Source organism: Vulpes lagopus, chromosome 9, assembly GCF_018345385.1.
Source record: "Vulpes lagopus strain Blue_001 chromosome 9, ASM1834538v1, whole genome shotgun sequence".
Classification (NCBI taxonomy): Eukaryota; Metazoa; Chordata; class Mammalia; order Carnivora; family Canidae; genus Vulpes; species Vulpes lagopus.
Genome location: NC_054832.1, coordinates 61456640 through 61473795, shown reverse-complemented (window position 1 = coordinate 61473795; position 17156 = coordinate 61456640). Strand labels below are relative to the sequence as shown.

The 17156-nt window shown below is 37.6% G+C and overlaps 1 protein-coding gene across 3 annotated transcripts in view; it reads right to left on the bottom strand.

Annotated features, from left to right (window-relative positions):
- SLCO5A1 (solute carrier organic anion transporter family member 5A1) overlaps nucleotides 1-17156 on the bottom strand; it is a 142013-nt gene that overhangs the window by 15499 nt on the left and 109358 nt on the right. For all 3 annotated transcript variants that reach the window (XM_041769625.1, XM_041769624.1, XM_041769626.1), the window contains one exon: nucleotides 16323-16521. In XM_041769625.1, coding sequence (XP_041625559.1) covers nucleotides 16323-16521 — 199 coding nt within the window. The remainder of the gene's footprint in view (nucleotides 1-16322; nucleotides 16522-17156) is intronic.

Here is a 17156-nt window from a genome sequence, read left to right as displayed (position 1 = left end):
GCAGTAGGTTAAGCGTCTGACTCTTGGTTCAGCTCAGGTCATGGTCTCAGGGTTGTGAGATGGAGCTCAGCATCTGGTTCCATGCTCAGTGAGTGGGGAATCTGCTTAAAGCTCTCTCTCATTCTTTCTCTGCTCCTTCCCCCATACTCTCCCTCTCTTTAATAAGTAAATGTTTGATTCAAAGAAATGATACAATATGGAAAACTCTAATATAATCGATTCAGGCAACAGAAATAAAAGGGAGAAAAAGGAAATAAGGATATAGACCTGAGGAGAGAAGTAAAAGGAAATATTGTGGAAGGGCAGAGGCAGGCAGGTACCCAGGAGGGACACATAGAAGCCATGGAAGAAATGAAAGAGGCCCTGTAGTGACCTCTTCTTTCCTTGGTTTCTGTGACCACCATTTTTGTCACTGATGAAATACTGCTCCTAAAGCCACAGGAGTTAATAACAGCTGATCCATCACTCAACTGTCCATTTATTCATCATCCATCCATTCAACAATAGTTTGGAATGGATGTTATGTGCCAGAACCTATCTTTTAAATGTCTATGTTGAGTATTCACCTCTCCAGTAGCATAGCTCATTCTAACTTTACGTGTTAATCTATAAACATAAAGCATTATTTGTTCAAAGGTCTCTTTGCTGTGTCCTCTTTCACACTTTGATAACTGAGTTCTCAAATTTTAATCAAAGGAACAAATTCATAGCAGTATTTAAACCTTATCAGGAAAGGCTTCTAAGGAGGCAAAAGTGAAATAACCTCCATTCTTTATGTCACTGTACAGAAGTGTCATAGAACTTTGATAATTGTGCCAATAAACTCTTGGATTCATATCATTTTGTTGTATACTTCTAAAAATGTGATTCTTGGGACACCCAGGTGGCTCAGCAGTTAAGCACCTGCCTTCAGCCCAGGGCGTGATCCTGGAGATCCAGGATTGAGCCCCACGTCAGACTCCCTGCATGGAGCCTGCTTCTCTGTCTGCTTATGTCTCTACCTTTCTCTCACTCTGTGTCTCTCATGAATAAATAAATTAAAATCTTTTAAAAATAAAAATTTTAAAAATTAAAAAAAAAATGTGATTCTAGACCAGTAATTCTTCATAGGGATAATTTTGTTCCATAGGGGACATTTTTGTTTGTCACAACTAAGAGGGTGCTACTGGCCTCTAGTGGGTAGGGCCAGGGATGCTTCTACATCCTACAGTAGAGAGAACAACCCCGCACCACCCCTATCTGCAACAACTCCTATGACTACATTTGTGCATGCATGCACAATTTAAACCCCCACATGACCCTCATTGCCCAAGTCTTAGTGTTCTTGAGGGTGAGGGTGAGAATACCTAGTCTAGACCTACTACTACATCCCACAAATGATGAAATGGAGGTTCAGGGAGGCCAAATGATTCACTATAATGTTAATTAGCGCTGTTTTAAGTGGTACCATATGAAAAGCGTTCTGTGTCCATTACCATTCTCTTCACTAGTTCTTCAAGAGCAACATTGGAAGCCATGACCAAACAAAAGAGGTTTTATATGTCTGCATGCTTAATCACTAAAAATGACAGGCTCCAAATCCATACAATATAGTTATTATTATTGCTACTAAGAAGCTACAAAGAATTTCTTATTAAGAGCCTGATTCATGTTCATTTATGACCACCACAAGATTCCAAACACCTCTCCTTTATGGGCATGTCCACTCAAGAGAAAGGAATCTAGAGAGAATATAAACAGATGCTCAAAACCCACTGATGACAGGAAGCAAAAGCTTTCCTGAGTTCCAGAAACAGAGGCACAGTTCCAGGTTACTGTTGGGTATGTTTGTTTTTCTCATGAGAACATGGTGTCTGAAACAAAGAGATGATACAATAAAGCTCTAAGAAAATCAAAACAGGCAACAAATATAAATAGCAGTGAAAAGAAGTGGGCTTTCACAAGGGTCATTAGTGGAAGGCCACAGTGGCACAAAAAAGGAAAGATACCCATGGTCAATGCTTTACACTGTGCTGAGTTTAAAAAAGAAATAAATTTTAAAGAATAATAATCTCTTGTTTGACAATCACTCACTTTTCAGAAAACAGGCTGGGTTATTAGAAGTGTATAAGTATTGAAATTTGAATAACACTAAGCAACCTCTCATTAGCCTGAAGTGAATCCACCATGGGGGTACAAAATGCACATGGGCTGCAGGGCATCCCACACTTAACATTGTGCAAAGGGTCTGTGCATCACACTTCCAATAAACAAAAGCATTTCTGACAAGTTTGCTTCACAAGTAAGATGTTCCTATTAGCTCAGAGGCAAGGTATGAAATGACATGTCCCACAATCATTGAGGCTTCAAGAAAACCAGCCGCAGAGAGACCAAATGAACAAGAAAAGGGAAAAGGAGCAAGCTTTCCACCCAATCCTTATTAAATCAATTGCTTCAGGATCAATGTTTATTTAAAGCAACATATAATCATAAAACATATCATGGTTTAACATAAGTAATAACGTCCACCATGGAGCCATTACAGCTGAGTAAGCAAGGACACAGTCAAATGTCTCTCTCTGTCTCTCTCTCTTGCTCGTGGGCACCTAAGTATGTCAAATCACTCGACCCCAAGACCTAAAGAATAGTAGACTTCCCCATCTGACATACTTTTGCAGGTCGCCATAAATCAAAGAGGAGCCCCCTTAACCATCTTTCTGCCTCCCCTTACATGTCTCCCTATTAAGAAACATGACAAGTGGGCATCTATGCATCTTACACACAAGTCACATGCATTAAAAGAATATGATTCATGTAGAAAATACCTTTTTAGTAAAACGTACTAATCAACTAGAAAAAAACTGATATCTTTCTCATAATATCTTAATAGCTATCAATTTATCTCAACTTCAAGAAGACTTCGATTAGAATGTTTCTTTTTGATTCTGCTTAAATTTTTGGCTTCATATTAAAATGCTTCCCTGGCTATATATAGCTGTGCAACTTCAGGTTTATAATTATTATTATCATCATCATAATCAATGTTATCATTTAAAACTAACATTTATGGAGCCCTATTTTTACTCTAGGAATTGTGCACCAAGATCTCTATATAAATTACCTCATTTCTTCCTCACGAGAATTAAAATTATTATGACTGTGCCTTCATTTTTTAGATGAGGAAATTGAAGATATGAGAGGATAGATACTGTTGAAGTTCACAGAGCTAGTGAGGATCAAAGACGGATTCAAACCTAGTTATCTCTGTGTCCGTAGTGTACACCCTTAAACCCCTCAACTTGTGGGGAAGCTTTGCATAAGAGTCTGGATTTTTGCTTTCACTAGCACCAGTCTTCTGGGTGCTTCATCCTGCTTTATTCTTCTTCTTCATCTAATGCAGTTTTTCTAGCACTCACCCTTCACCGTGACTGAGCATTAAAGTCAGGAAGAACAGGTTTAATTCCATATTGACAATTCACAAGTGTGGTGACCCAATCTAAAGAGATTTCACACTTGTAAAATAAAGATCATACTGTCTCTATCACATGGCTGTTGAGAGGATTATTAGGTGGGTAAATGTATATCCAGTGTCCAGCATTGGTCCTCAAACATAATAGGCACGAAGATATTGGTGTGCTCTCTTTATCTACGCATGAAAGAAGTATTAATGAATTAAAGTAATACTCACAAGGGCAAAGATCACAAACAGCCTTTGTGATGTTTTTCTTTTCAAAAAGAAACAAGTCATTCTCTAATTTACTCCTACAGATACTTCTGGAAAAAGAACTAAACTGGGATCTAGGTTTAGGGCTATGATTTTGTATGACCATGGGCCAAATCTAACAGTCTATGGCTATTAATGTCCTTCTTGCCTGTATGAGGATGGCTAGTGTAATCAAGGAATCATAATATGACATAATATATGTAATAGCATAGGTTTTACTAAAGGACTATATTCATGGAAGTTATAATTACTATATCCAATCATTACTTTTATTGTTAAAGTTTCCTTTAGCTTTATAGTTTACAAATTCACATCAGGTATAACTTGAAACTTACATATAACGACCTAAAACTTACACAAAATATTTTTTTTCTTTTCTTTTCTTTTTTTTTTTTTTTTTTTGAGTAAACTCTACCTCAACATGCAACCAGAACTCACAACCCCAAGATCAAGAGTCACATGCTCCACCAACTGAGCCAGCTAGGTGCTAAACTATCTCTTTAATCCAAAATCTTTTTATTTTTTTATTTTTATTTTTTTTAAAGATTTTATTATTTATTAATGAGAGAGAGAGGTAGACACACAGGCAGAGGGAGAAGCAGGCTCTACGCAGGGAGCCCGACGTGGGACTCGATCCTAGGTCTCCAGGATCAGGCCCTGGGCTGAAGGCAGTACTAAACTGCTGAGCCACCCGGGCTGCCCTCCAAAATCTTTTTAAAAAAATTATTATTATTGAAGGATAGTTAACATAAGATGTTATATTAATTTCAGATGTACAGCATAGTGATTTGACAATTATATACATTATTCAACGCTTACCATGATGTGTTGTCACTGTCACCATATGACATTATTACAGTATTATTGACTATATTTCTTATGCTATAATTTTCATCTCCATGACTTAATTTATAGCTGGAAGTTTGTACCTCTTCTTCACCTATTTTTAATAAAATGATGCGTCCCTTATACTGGGTTTTGAAATATCTTTATTTATTATTAATGTAATACATACTCACTGTACAAATTTTGGAAAATACAAAAGGACTGAAAAATTAAATTAAACTCACATACCCAAGAGTATCCATCATATTATGCTTTTAGTATATTACTTTCTAGTCTTAATCAATATGCATATAAATTAACATTAATAACATTACTATCAAGATTTTCACTTCCTTTTTTTTAAGAAAGAGCAAGCAAGCATATATACATGGGGTAGAACAGAGGGATAAGGAGACAGAGAACCTCAAGCAGGTCCTACACTCAGTAGCACTGAGCCTGATATGGGGATCCATCTCACAACCCTAAGATCATGACCTGAGGCAAAACCAAGAGTTGGATGCTCAACCAACAAGACTCCCAGGCACCCATTATTGAGATTTTATAAAGAGTTCTATTATTCCTGCTAGCATTACATGATGAACATTTTTTATTGACTATGTTAGTATGAGGTTATAGAATGGTAAATTTGGTCCTAAGTTTAGTAATATTCATAGGTTCTTTGAAATAAAAAGGCTTATTATATTTAAACAGGTATTATGTAGTTTTGTAGATTTCATGTTGTTTAGATCTCCATCACAAAATTTAAAACTCAGTGGAAAGAAAACCTGCTTATATTTCACAACTCCTTGATCCTTCTAAAATGAAATAAAGCAAATTCTGTTTGTGTCACCCAAACAGAGCCAAAAATAGATCATATACATATAGCTAGAAATGAATTGTAAGCCTATTAATAAAGGTAACCAGGATAATCCAGAGACACAGAGACACACATGCCTAACATCTTTCATAAACTATTTGTTCTCTACTTTTCAGGAATTTCTTTTAAAATTAGTAATATAATAAATAAAAGATCTTGGATGGCATCAAAAGCTTTAAACAATGGGATAAAAATTCAGTAGGTGAAGCTGTCTGTGAGACACAGATGAGGAAATGAATGGTTTCATTAGAGAATTTAGAAACGATGTGACCAGAAATGCTAGTTACCCAGAGGACTGGTAGTAGAGTACTGTCTAAATACACCATGGGGCAGAAGCAGAGGTAGTGTAATGCATTTTGGGAATGTTGCTGCAAAAGTCTGAATAAGCAGGCTATATTCAATTTCTGTAGTCTTAGCACTTTGGGTCAATAAAACTATATTGAGAGAAGTAACTTCAGGGAAAAATCCCAACCTCTGAGATTTTGGACTTGTTTGAACTTGGTGGATCACTCCATCCAACAGTCACTGCCAAACACAGAAAACTGAGAAAATGCTTCCTCCTCACTTCACAGCTCAAGAAATCATCCCTGGAAAAGTTCTGGCCCAGTAATTCAAGTCAGAAGTAATTCAACCAGAAGATGATATAATAGATCTTGGTTTTAAGCTCAAAGAGATGACATTTGATAAATGAAAGATAATAAAGCTCGCATTATTAAATGATTTATCAAGACTCAGTACTGTTGAACAATTCTGTACATGGAAATCAGATTTAACCCCATTTTTAAAAATTACTTGAAGAAAAGGTAAAAAGCAAAGAATCACATTATGTAATGTGTTTATATAAAGTATTATTTAAGCCACAGACTTGACAGTAAATCCTGACTCTTAGGCTACAAGATGATTTTGACATACCTGTGTGAAATACAGACACACAGGGGAAGCAAAACATATTTCCTAATTACAGCTACAGGGAGGGACCGGGGTGGCTCAGTTGGTTAAACATCCAACTCTTGATTTGACTCAGCTCATGATCATCTCAGGGTTGTGAGATCAAGTCCGGCATCAGACTCTGCACTGGATGTGGAGCCTGCTTGAGATTCTCTCTCTCCCTCTGCCCCTCTAACTGCACCCCCACCCCAAAAAAGAAACAAACAAACAAACAAAAAATGCTACAGGTTAATAGTGGGTATTGGGAATGTAATTACTTGAGTTGGGAATGGGCCAGGATATTAACCAGAGTGTCTAGGATCTTTCATTATGAAAAATCCTCAAATCCTCAAATCTGAATTTCTATTTTTTCAATTTTATTTTATTGTGATTAGAACACTTAACATGAGATCTACCCTCTTACCAAATTTTAAGTGTACAATATAGGTACACTGGTGTATAGCAGATCCCTAGAGCTTATTCATCTTGGATGGCTGACGTTTGATGTCCATTGATTAGTAACTCCCCATTTCCCATTTCCTTAAGCCACCATTCTGCCTTAATTATTTTAGATACCTCATATAAATGGAATCATTCCATATCTGTCATTCTGTAACTAGCTTATTTCACATAGCATGATGTCCTCAGGGTTCATCCATTTTACCACATATTGCAAAATTTCTTTCTTTTTTAAGGCTGCATCATATTCCATTGTGTGTGTGTGTGTGTGTGTGTGTGTGTGTGTATACACCACATTTTCTTTATCCATTCATCTGTTGGATAGTCTGTTTCCATATCTCAGCTGTCAAATCTGAATTTTCTAGGGGAACCATTAATAACATGTCAGGTTCATCCTGCAAAAAGACTGTGACTCCATCTTGGCTCAAGAGGAAAAGTTCATCTTTCTAAAATATCCCAAACCCATTATCAGGTATTCAGGTGCCTCTTGAGCCCTTGATACTAACTCAAAGATGGATCGTCATGAAGATTAACCCTACTGTTGAACCTAGAGCTTCTTATACAAAAGAAGGTGGCTTATATACTGTGCTTGCTTTTTTGTGTTTTTTTTTAATCTTCTTTCAGAATATTTTAATAATGAAAAGCACTGCATTCAGAATCAGAGCAACCTGGGTTCAAATTCTACTTCTAGCCTTTTCTGACTATGTGACTCAGCAAGTTATTTAATCCTTCTGAGTTTCTTTCTCTTATTTCAAATGAGAAAAAGTACCATTTTAAATAGTTAGGTATAAATTGCTTAATACATATGGGTTTCATCCTATTTTATCCTTCCTATAATTCTAAGAGATTAGTGCTGTTATTAACCCATCTTAATGATAAGGGAACTGAGTCATGGAGGGTAAGGAAGGTGCCAAGCACTTTATTCAGTCCTCACAGCAGCTCAACAAACAGTATCTATCAGTGTCTTCACCTTAAAGGTGTGGATACCAAGCACAGAAAGGTTAACTAATTTGCCCATACTCACAGCTAGTATATGGCAAGGCCATGGTGAAAATCCAGACCAGCTGACCTGAGAACCACAGAGTAAAAGCAGTGGGTGTGTAGAACACAGCATGATGCCAGCTGCACCAAATATGAGGAAATGTGCATTACTGCCAGAAAAAGATGTGCTCTCCATGGTTCTCTTGGTAAGGAAGTGGTTTGTGCACTCTAGTGTGTATCTACATGAAATGCAAAATGTAAAACAGCACCTGAGTTTGGTTTTCAGAAAGAACAAAAACTCTGAAATAGAAAATCTGGGTTTTATTTGGTTCTACTCCTTATTAATTGATGACTTTGGGCAAATCATTTCATCCCTAAGCCCAGTTTCTTTAAAATGTGTGGGTAATAATACACAGTAATGTTATAAGCATTATATATAAGATACACACAAACAAGTGCCAATTACCATACCTGAGCCAAACAGATGCCTAACAAAGACTCGCCTCTTCACTGCCATTCCCTTCATCTCTCTCTTTATTGGCTTTAAAGGAGAAAAAAAAATCCCATATGCAAGCCTCAAAATCATAAAAAACAGATAATAGTTATTACTTAACAGGCCAACTCATACTTGTGAGCAGGTTGTACACTGAACAAGAGCACAAGCCAAAGGAGTGAAGAGAGGCTGAAATGTAGCCCTCACCCTGCTTGGAGGAAGGGTCCCCTTGTTCTTCACAGAAACTGAACTGCTATTCTAAAAGTGCCAAGCCTGTGCAGCTGCATCACCAAAAGTGTTTATACCAATTCAATTTTAGTATACTATCAATATTGGTATATTTTCTGCCTAGAAGTATTTGGGAAGCCAGAGGAATTCTCCAAGGAAACTGGGGCTTTTATTTTGCTAATTTAAAAACTTTGATAAAGTCAGGTTGCAAAGACTGGAATGAATGGATACTTGAAGTAGCCTCTAGCATGCCTAACCAAGTTTTTCCTTATTGAATACAATTAAATGAGAAGTGTACCATAAATCATGGATTTAGATAGGTAAGTTTATTTTCATCAAGTTCCTCCAAGTTCAGCATCACTAGATGAATAACATCCCTGCACAGAGGTAGATGTCAGACATTCATTCATCCTGTAAAGAAGAAAAGGGGGTGGCTCAGTGGTTGAGTGTCTGCCTTTGGCTCAGGGAGTGATCCTCGGTGCAGAGATCGAGTCCCAAATCGGGCTCCTTGTGGGGAGCCTGCTTCTCCCTCTGCCTGTGTTTCTGCCTCTCTCTCTCTCTCTCTCTCTCTCTCTCTCTCTCTCTCTCATTAATAAATAAATAAAATAAGTAAAGAAGAAAAGCTTTGTATGATCTAGAAGAAAAGGGAGAAGAGACAAGAAACTAACTTTTTCAACACCTATTTTATGCTGGACTCTATGCTAGGAAATATCAGGAAACTTCCTCAATACAATCCTCAAAAAAATCAAAACTACAAACATTTGTTTAAGAAATTGGAATGCTTCATAAGCATGTTGAAGATGGAGGAAAGCGACACTGACTTCTCATTTTTTACCCTTCTGCAGTATCTTAATTTTTCAGCTACATGTATTTTACTTTAATTATGCTTGTAACCAGGTGTGACTGACATTATTACTCAATTTAACAATGAGGAGACCAATACTCAAAAATTACCTATAAATAGGTAATTTTCTTGCATGGTCACACAGGTAGAAAACTGACCCCCCCCCCCTCTACTACCTTTCTCTGAAAATAAAATCATCTTTGACAAAGGAGTTTGGGGGGAGACGGGCGAGGAGGTTAAGAAGTTCCTTCTTGGAACCTCTGTTTTCTTACTAACACAGAATCTGGGATGTCCAACAAGAAAAACAAGACTAGGGTAAATAAAAATATTTGAAGAAAAGGAGTTTTTAAAATGTAACCATCATGGCCCATAGGGAAGGAAGCTGAGTAGGGCCAAGAAATGGATTGCTCAGCAAAGATGAGGGCCTGCTAAGATTGGAACTCATAAATTTGTAATGGAGCCAATCAGCACAATTACATAATTTTTGTCCATAGACTGCAGAGTCCAGAATCAGTTGATTCAGGATTGGCAAGACAGATGTGGTGCTAAGCAAGGGCTTTAATGTCTTGAGGGGACTAACAGTTTAGAAGCAGGTAAGACAATCAGTCTGCCTTCCCTCTCTACTAAGAATGCACTTAAAATTAAAGCAACTAAGATTAAAAGGAATAATGCTAGCAAAGAGGAATGGAAAGAATGACACCAAACTTCATAAAAGTAGCAAGTGGAAAGGCATAAGTTTATGTGACAAGCAGGTCCCACCTTGGGGAAGAGCCACCCTGCCCTATTGGCCCTCCTCAAGGTTCCACAAAGTTCTGAGCTTAAAGTTATCAGCTGTGGCAGAAGCCAAAGATGAGTACGAAGCTGACGTCTGAGGAGAGACAATTGTATTGGTGGGCCCTTCCTTTCTCATATTCACCCATCTCCACCCCCATGTCAGACCCCAGATCGTCTCTGGAAAGTTCTTCTCTAAATAGATTGGAAGAAATTTAAAAAGCTAAGCTCCTACTCTATTTTTTTTAAGATTTTATTTATTTATTCATGAGAGACACAGAAAGAGAGAGAGAGAAAAAGAGAGAGAGAGAGAGAGAGGCAGAGACATAGGCAGAGGGAGAAGCAGGCTCTGTGCAGGGAACCTGATGCGGGACTCGATTCCAGGACTCCAGGATCACACCCTGGGCCGAAGGCAAGCGCCAAACCGCTGAGCCACCCAGGGATCCCCCGCTAAACTTCTACTCTAGATGTTGACAACTGAGAATAAAACTCCCTCATTTTTGTAGGGGGGCATGAGCAGTGGAGCAGATAACCTGAAAGATGCTAGACTGAGTCTTGTCAACCCGGAAAGCCCAGGATAAACAAAGAGAAAAACTGACCCTTAACATCAAATGGCAAAATGTGAGGCATAAAAACAAAGTCAAGAAAAGAAATCCAATTATATACACAGGTCTGAGAAGATATTACTCCCTGAAAAGAAATCAGAATGTTATGAAAAGGGAACACTCAGAATATAACAAAGAAAAAAAGTTATTCTTGAAATTTAAAAAAAATCTACATAAAAAATAGAAAACAAAGTTTGAAAGAATCTCTTGTAGCAAAGGACATGGGAAATAATGAGAGAACAAGCCACACATACAGGCAGCCAGTCTGTAAATTCCAACATCGGATTAGCAGCAGTCCTGGTGAGCACATGGGAAATGGAGTGAGTAAAGCTATAGCAGAAGAAAACTTCTCCAGGGTAAAGAAGATAGATTTGTTAGATTAAGATGGCTAATGTAATGAATGAACAAAGCACTGGGAGAAGATATTCAATTAACCATTCCTTCCTTCATCCAACAAGCACCCTGCATTGCTTCAGATGGTGGGGATGCAACTATTATGTAGACTGCTAGAGGAATTGTTTTCAAGGAGCTCATGATTTAGAAACAGGAGGCATGAGCAGAGCAAATAATTAAATGAGGTAATTTCAGCTAGTGGTAAATGCAATGAGGAGACTAAAGAGAAGTGACAGATAAAGAATGAGAAGAGAGTGAGCTTCCTCAGATTGGGCAGGGAGGAGCAGCCTCTCTGAGAAAGTGACATTGGAAGGGCCCAACCAAGACAAAATCAGAGGATAAACCATTCCTTATGATATTTGAATATCACCTTGAATAAAAAATGTCCTAAAAACTTCCAAATAAAGTTGGCCACAGACAAATGAGAGCTAGGATGGGAGTTTAACTTCTTGTTAGCAACATTAGATGCTCGATGACAAAGCAATGGCTTCCAAGTTCTCAGAGAGGTAATTTTCAACCTATAATTCTATACTCATTCAAACTATCATTTAGTGTGAGAGAAGCACATAGTCACTGTAATACACTGACAGGCTCAGAAAGTTTTTCTTCCCATGTCCTCTTTCCTCAGATGGTACCTTGGTATTTTTCTCCAGCAAAACAAGGAGTTAAATAAATAAATAAACAACCAAACAAAAAATAGTGGATACAATTGAGATCCATGAAAGGAAGTTCCCAGATATAAATTATGCCTAGAGAGCAGCTAGTTCAACTGATGCAAGATTATGGAAAAAGAAGAATCTAATAAAGTACGTTAAAAACTTAAAATATATACAAGAGCATGGGAAAGGCCAGTAGTCAAGGAAAGAACACATTTTTAGAACTCAAGGAGTTCTAAAGAGACAACACAAGAAATAGGGTGGCCCAAATATGATACAATTTTAAGCAGATCCTGTCTCCACCCTAGATAGTAGATGGCTACTCTTTCTTCTTCCTCTATATTTTCTGCAGAAAATGAACCAAAGGCTATATGGACTTTAGAGCATCACACATAAGGAGACCTTTGGTGAGACACTAGAATTGTGGCAGGGGAATCATGTAAAAATCTACAGAATGACCAGAAGGACCCAGACCCTTATCCATCCCACTCCACTCCCAGCTCTAGAATGCCAGCAGGTAGGCTTACAACCCAGAACACACCCCAACACAGCCTCAGCCAAGAGACAGGAGAATTCTGCTCCTGAAGAGCCAAAGCACCCCAGAGGTAAGACCTCCAGTTCTGACATCCAGCACCCCAATGAAATGACCGAACAGTGAGATGCACCAAATGACAAGCTCTGTCATCAAACACAGAGCACCTACTCAGCTCTTTAAATTCCTATTCTTCAATACTAAGAGAAAGCTAAGGATCACAGAAATGCAAGGGAAACTTCCAACATAATTGAGATAGCAAAATAAAGACAGCAGACAGCATAGACAATTCAGAAAGGAAAAGAAATTCTTAATAATATTGGAGAAGTAACAGAAGATATTCCACCCATGAAGCAAGAGGACTAGAAGCAAGAAACAATCAAAAATCAAGAAAGAAATGTGGCAGTTAAAAGTACAATATTCAAGATAAAGATTTAGCAGAAGACTGAAAAAAACGAAGCTCAAAAAAAAAAACCTTTCCAAAAATAGTATAAAAATGAGATAAAAATAGGTGATGAAGAATAAGTAGAGGATCAATGAAGGAAAGAGAAGAGAAAAAGCAGTTACAAAAAATAACAAAATTTAAATAAAAAATAAAAATAGAACTGAAGGACACAGTTTCCAGACAATAAAGCTAAGTGCTCAGGAGGGAGAAAAAGAAAACACACACACACACACACACACACACACACACAATCCAAAGTACATCATGGTGAAATTCAGGAATACCAGAAGTAAACTGGAAGCTCCTAGAAAAGAAACATAGGGCACATAGGAAAGACTGGCAAAAAGAAAAGGCAGATTTCCCACAATAGCATGAAAAATCAGATGACAATGGAGTAATAACTTCAATATTCTGAGGGAAAATGATTCATCCAATCTAAAATTCTTTACCCAGCCAACTGACAATCAAATATAATAGGTTTTTTTAAAAACCATCTCATGCAAAGTCTTCAAAACAAAAAGTTACAGCCAGTATAGCCTTCCTGTATCTAGTAGAGGGTGTGCTCTCAAAAAATGAGAGAGGAGCCAAAAAAGAGGCATCCACAGAGCCCAGGGAACAAAGAACAAGATACAGACAAAAGCAAATGGGGTTCCCAGGGTGCCAGCTGGGTAGCAGGCCCATGGCGCATTGTGTCCGATTAGAGTGTGGGCACTAGGGCTTTGATTTAGACGACTCCAAGGGGTGGGAAATGGAATCATTAGTTCATCAGAAAGGTGAAAAATCATGGCGAGATATTTTGAGCCCTCAGAGAGTATAGGAAGCCAGACACACATTCAGAGAAAACCAAGAAAATGAAAATAAGACAACGATGAATTTGAGAAAAATCAATGTCATATATGAAGGGAAAGCTGAACTCTTCATTTCTAAGATAGGAAGTCATAAATAATGTCCCAGTTTAATTTATGCATTTTGTCTTAAAACTATAGAGGTAACTACCAGAAGAGACAGCTAAAAATAATTTAAAACTATTGCCCTAGGAAGCAGGATTGGTCAGGGGACTATTAGCTTTTTGTTTCTAACTTCTTAATCCTATTTATTTTCCAACTGTAATAAAAATCATTTGATAGAAGTAGAAATTATTCTTAATTTATTAGTGATGACTGATAACAACAGCTAACTTTCAGTGAGCGCTTACTGTGGGCCAGGCATCGAGCTGAGAGCTTTACATATGTTGCTCATACTACCCCTACCTGAAGACTCTAAGGTGATTCTCATTGCCATATACTAAATGTTTAGGTTCCCACAACATGCATGGGTTGAAAATGAACCCCCAGTGTGATAGTATTTGGACGGTGGACCTTTGAGAGGTGATTAGGTCATGAGGGTGGAGCCCTCATGAATGCAATTGGTGCCCTTATAAGGGCTCTAGAGAGATGCCTCACCTCTTCCATCATGGGGAGACAAGGGAAAAGTTGGCCATTTATGAGACAGGAAGTGGAGCCTCACAAGACACCAAATCTGCAGGTACCCCAATCCCAAACTCCAGAACAGTGAATAACAAACTTCTGCTGTTTCTAAGCCTCAGTCTACAGTATCCTATTTCAGTAGTCCATGGGATTAAGACACTATTATCATCACCCTCTTTTACAGATGAGGATACTGAGGCTTTTAGTGAAGATGTGAATTCAGATTTAACTCAGGAATCTGGGCCCTTATCCTATATTGCCCTTAAATTTTTCAAGATCTTATTTCCTATGCCATTCTAATAGGCACTAAAAGCAGCCATGCACCATCCAGACACAATTCCTGATGAAAAAAAAAATTCCTGATACAAGTGACCATACTCTGTCATCTACATAATCTCTGACTAACAGTTCCTCTTTTTTTCTTTCTGATGTTCTAGGTTGGGTAAGTGAAATTAAAGCTTTTCGTATTCAAATTTCAAGTGGAATATTTTATAAGATAAAACTTCACTAAAAATCAAAAGGAAACAGTGTTTGTTGGCAGCAAGCACCAAAATCTAGGCACTGAAGGTCCAATGAGTAGATCCTAACAAACTGAACGTACTCAGGAAATGAAAGTTATAGTCTTCATAACTCTCCAAGGAGAACATTCCACCTTCTCTTAGAAAGGCTGTAGGAAATCGATCCTCAAATGCATTGCTGGTGAGGGAGCAAATTAATACAACACCTGGGGAGGAAATTTGGCAATATTCATTGCAATCTCATTCCTGGGAATTTATCCTACAAATACCTGGCACACAGGAGAAGTGATATATGCATGAGTTTATTTATTGTAGCATTATTTTTAACGACTAAAAACTGGAAATTGCCTTTCAAATGGAGACTGGTTAAATTACAAAATAGAATTAAATTGAATGTTACATGGTAGTTAAAAGGAGTGCTTAAAGGCATGAACTCTGAATTGTTTGTGGTTAAGTACCAATTAAGTTCTATGTAACACGCAGCGCAGCCAAGCTAGGCCACAAAATCCTCAATTTTCAAGGATTTTGTCAACTATTTGCTTGGCACAGCCATTATTAAAAATTAAATTACATACACTTATAATTAAATAAATATTACAAACAAATAAATATTCAATTCATTACCTCCTAGTTATCTTACTATACTTATCTATGTCTCGACTAGGCTATTTAGGTCTAAATATCTGTATGAGAGAAACATTATATAATGTACATGACTGGGCATCTTCTCCCAGATTGGTGTTCAGTATCTTCACATTGTTAGCTTGATATCAGCCATGGTGAGATATTTACACCTCCGAAATCGGCAAATTCTACAGATTGGAACTTCTTTCTTAGCCACGTGTTACATATTATCAGCATACCACCAGTATGTGTGTTCTGTACCTCAGTTTTGCCATCTGTAAAATCAAGATAATAATAGAACCTACCTGATAGGGTTGTCATGAGGATTAATGAATTAATATATGTAAAGTATGAGAAGAACATCGATATAAAGGTTAGCTATGCTTTGTATTATTATTATTGGCACAGAAAGATCTCCAAGCTATATTGTTACATTCTTTTTAAGCTGGGAGAAGTATGTATAAAATGCTACCTTTGGATATAGAATATTTTAAACAAATATTCATAGTTTCTTACATAAAGAAGCCTTGGCAGGATGCACAAGAAATTAATCCAAGTGGTTATACCTGGTTTGTCTTTGATTGGAGAAATGGGGTGTTGAACTTGGGTAAGAGAAAGACTTTTCATTATGCATTGTATTTTCATTGAATTGTATGTTTTTAGACTATGTGAATGTATTGTCTACTCAACATGTGGCATTAAAAAAAAAGAACAATTTTCATTAACCCCACAAGCATATCCTCCTCATCTGCTGTAACCAAAATACTATGGAAGGCACTCTGTGAGGGTCGAAAGGGGCATGGACAAAGGAGAGATCATGGTCCCTACCCTCCACAAGTGCGTGATCCACCTGAGGAGATGAAAGCACAGAGACACACCTGGAGAGGGGAACCGACCCTGGGGTACCAACACTATAGGGCCCTGCACATCATTCATGATTAGAATGACATGAAATGGCTCTTTCAAGATACTTACCCTGTTGTATAAGGGATGTTTATTCCTCCTAGGTTAATACTTTCACATCCAACAATGAATAGGGTTGAAAAACACAGTAAAGACACACCACTGCAGATCATGGCTAGTTTGGCAGATTCTCTTGCACCAAGTTTCAATTTCTTTATAATGTAGCCTCCCAAGACGATACCAACACCGGCACTGGGAACAATAATGACACCTAGGGAGAAGAAGGGAAGGACAGGATTAATTGAAGCAACATACACTATAATTTGTTTTCTAATTACTCTGCTTCTACTTAGTTACTAGCAATCAAGGTAAAGAATAAAAAATACTGTAATCAATAAATCTTCAATGTGTATTATTTTATAGTATAATTTATCTTCAACACATACAACCAACAAAGGACTCATATCCAAAATGTAAAATCACTTTTACAAAGCAAGAAAATAAAGACAAGCAACCCACTAAAAAAGTGAACAAAACTTGAATGGGTCTTTCGCTAAAGAGGAAATCCAGCTGGCCGATAAATACATGAAGGTGCTCACCCTCACTGCTAAGAGGGTAATACAAATTAAAACCATAGTAAAATACTACTCTACACCATTTGTGTTGATAAAAAAATTTTAAGTCCAATACTACCACATGTTGGCAGAGATATACATAGAGCAATGGGCACTCTCTACACAGCTGGTGCGATGCAAATTGAGACACCTACTTTGAGAAACAGTTTGGCATTATCTGGTAGAGTCAAAGACATACGCATCCTATGACAGGTTATTCTACTATTGGATCTATACCCCAAAGAAATTCAGGCACATGGGGGCCCAAAGAAGTGTACAGGGTATTTGAAGC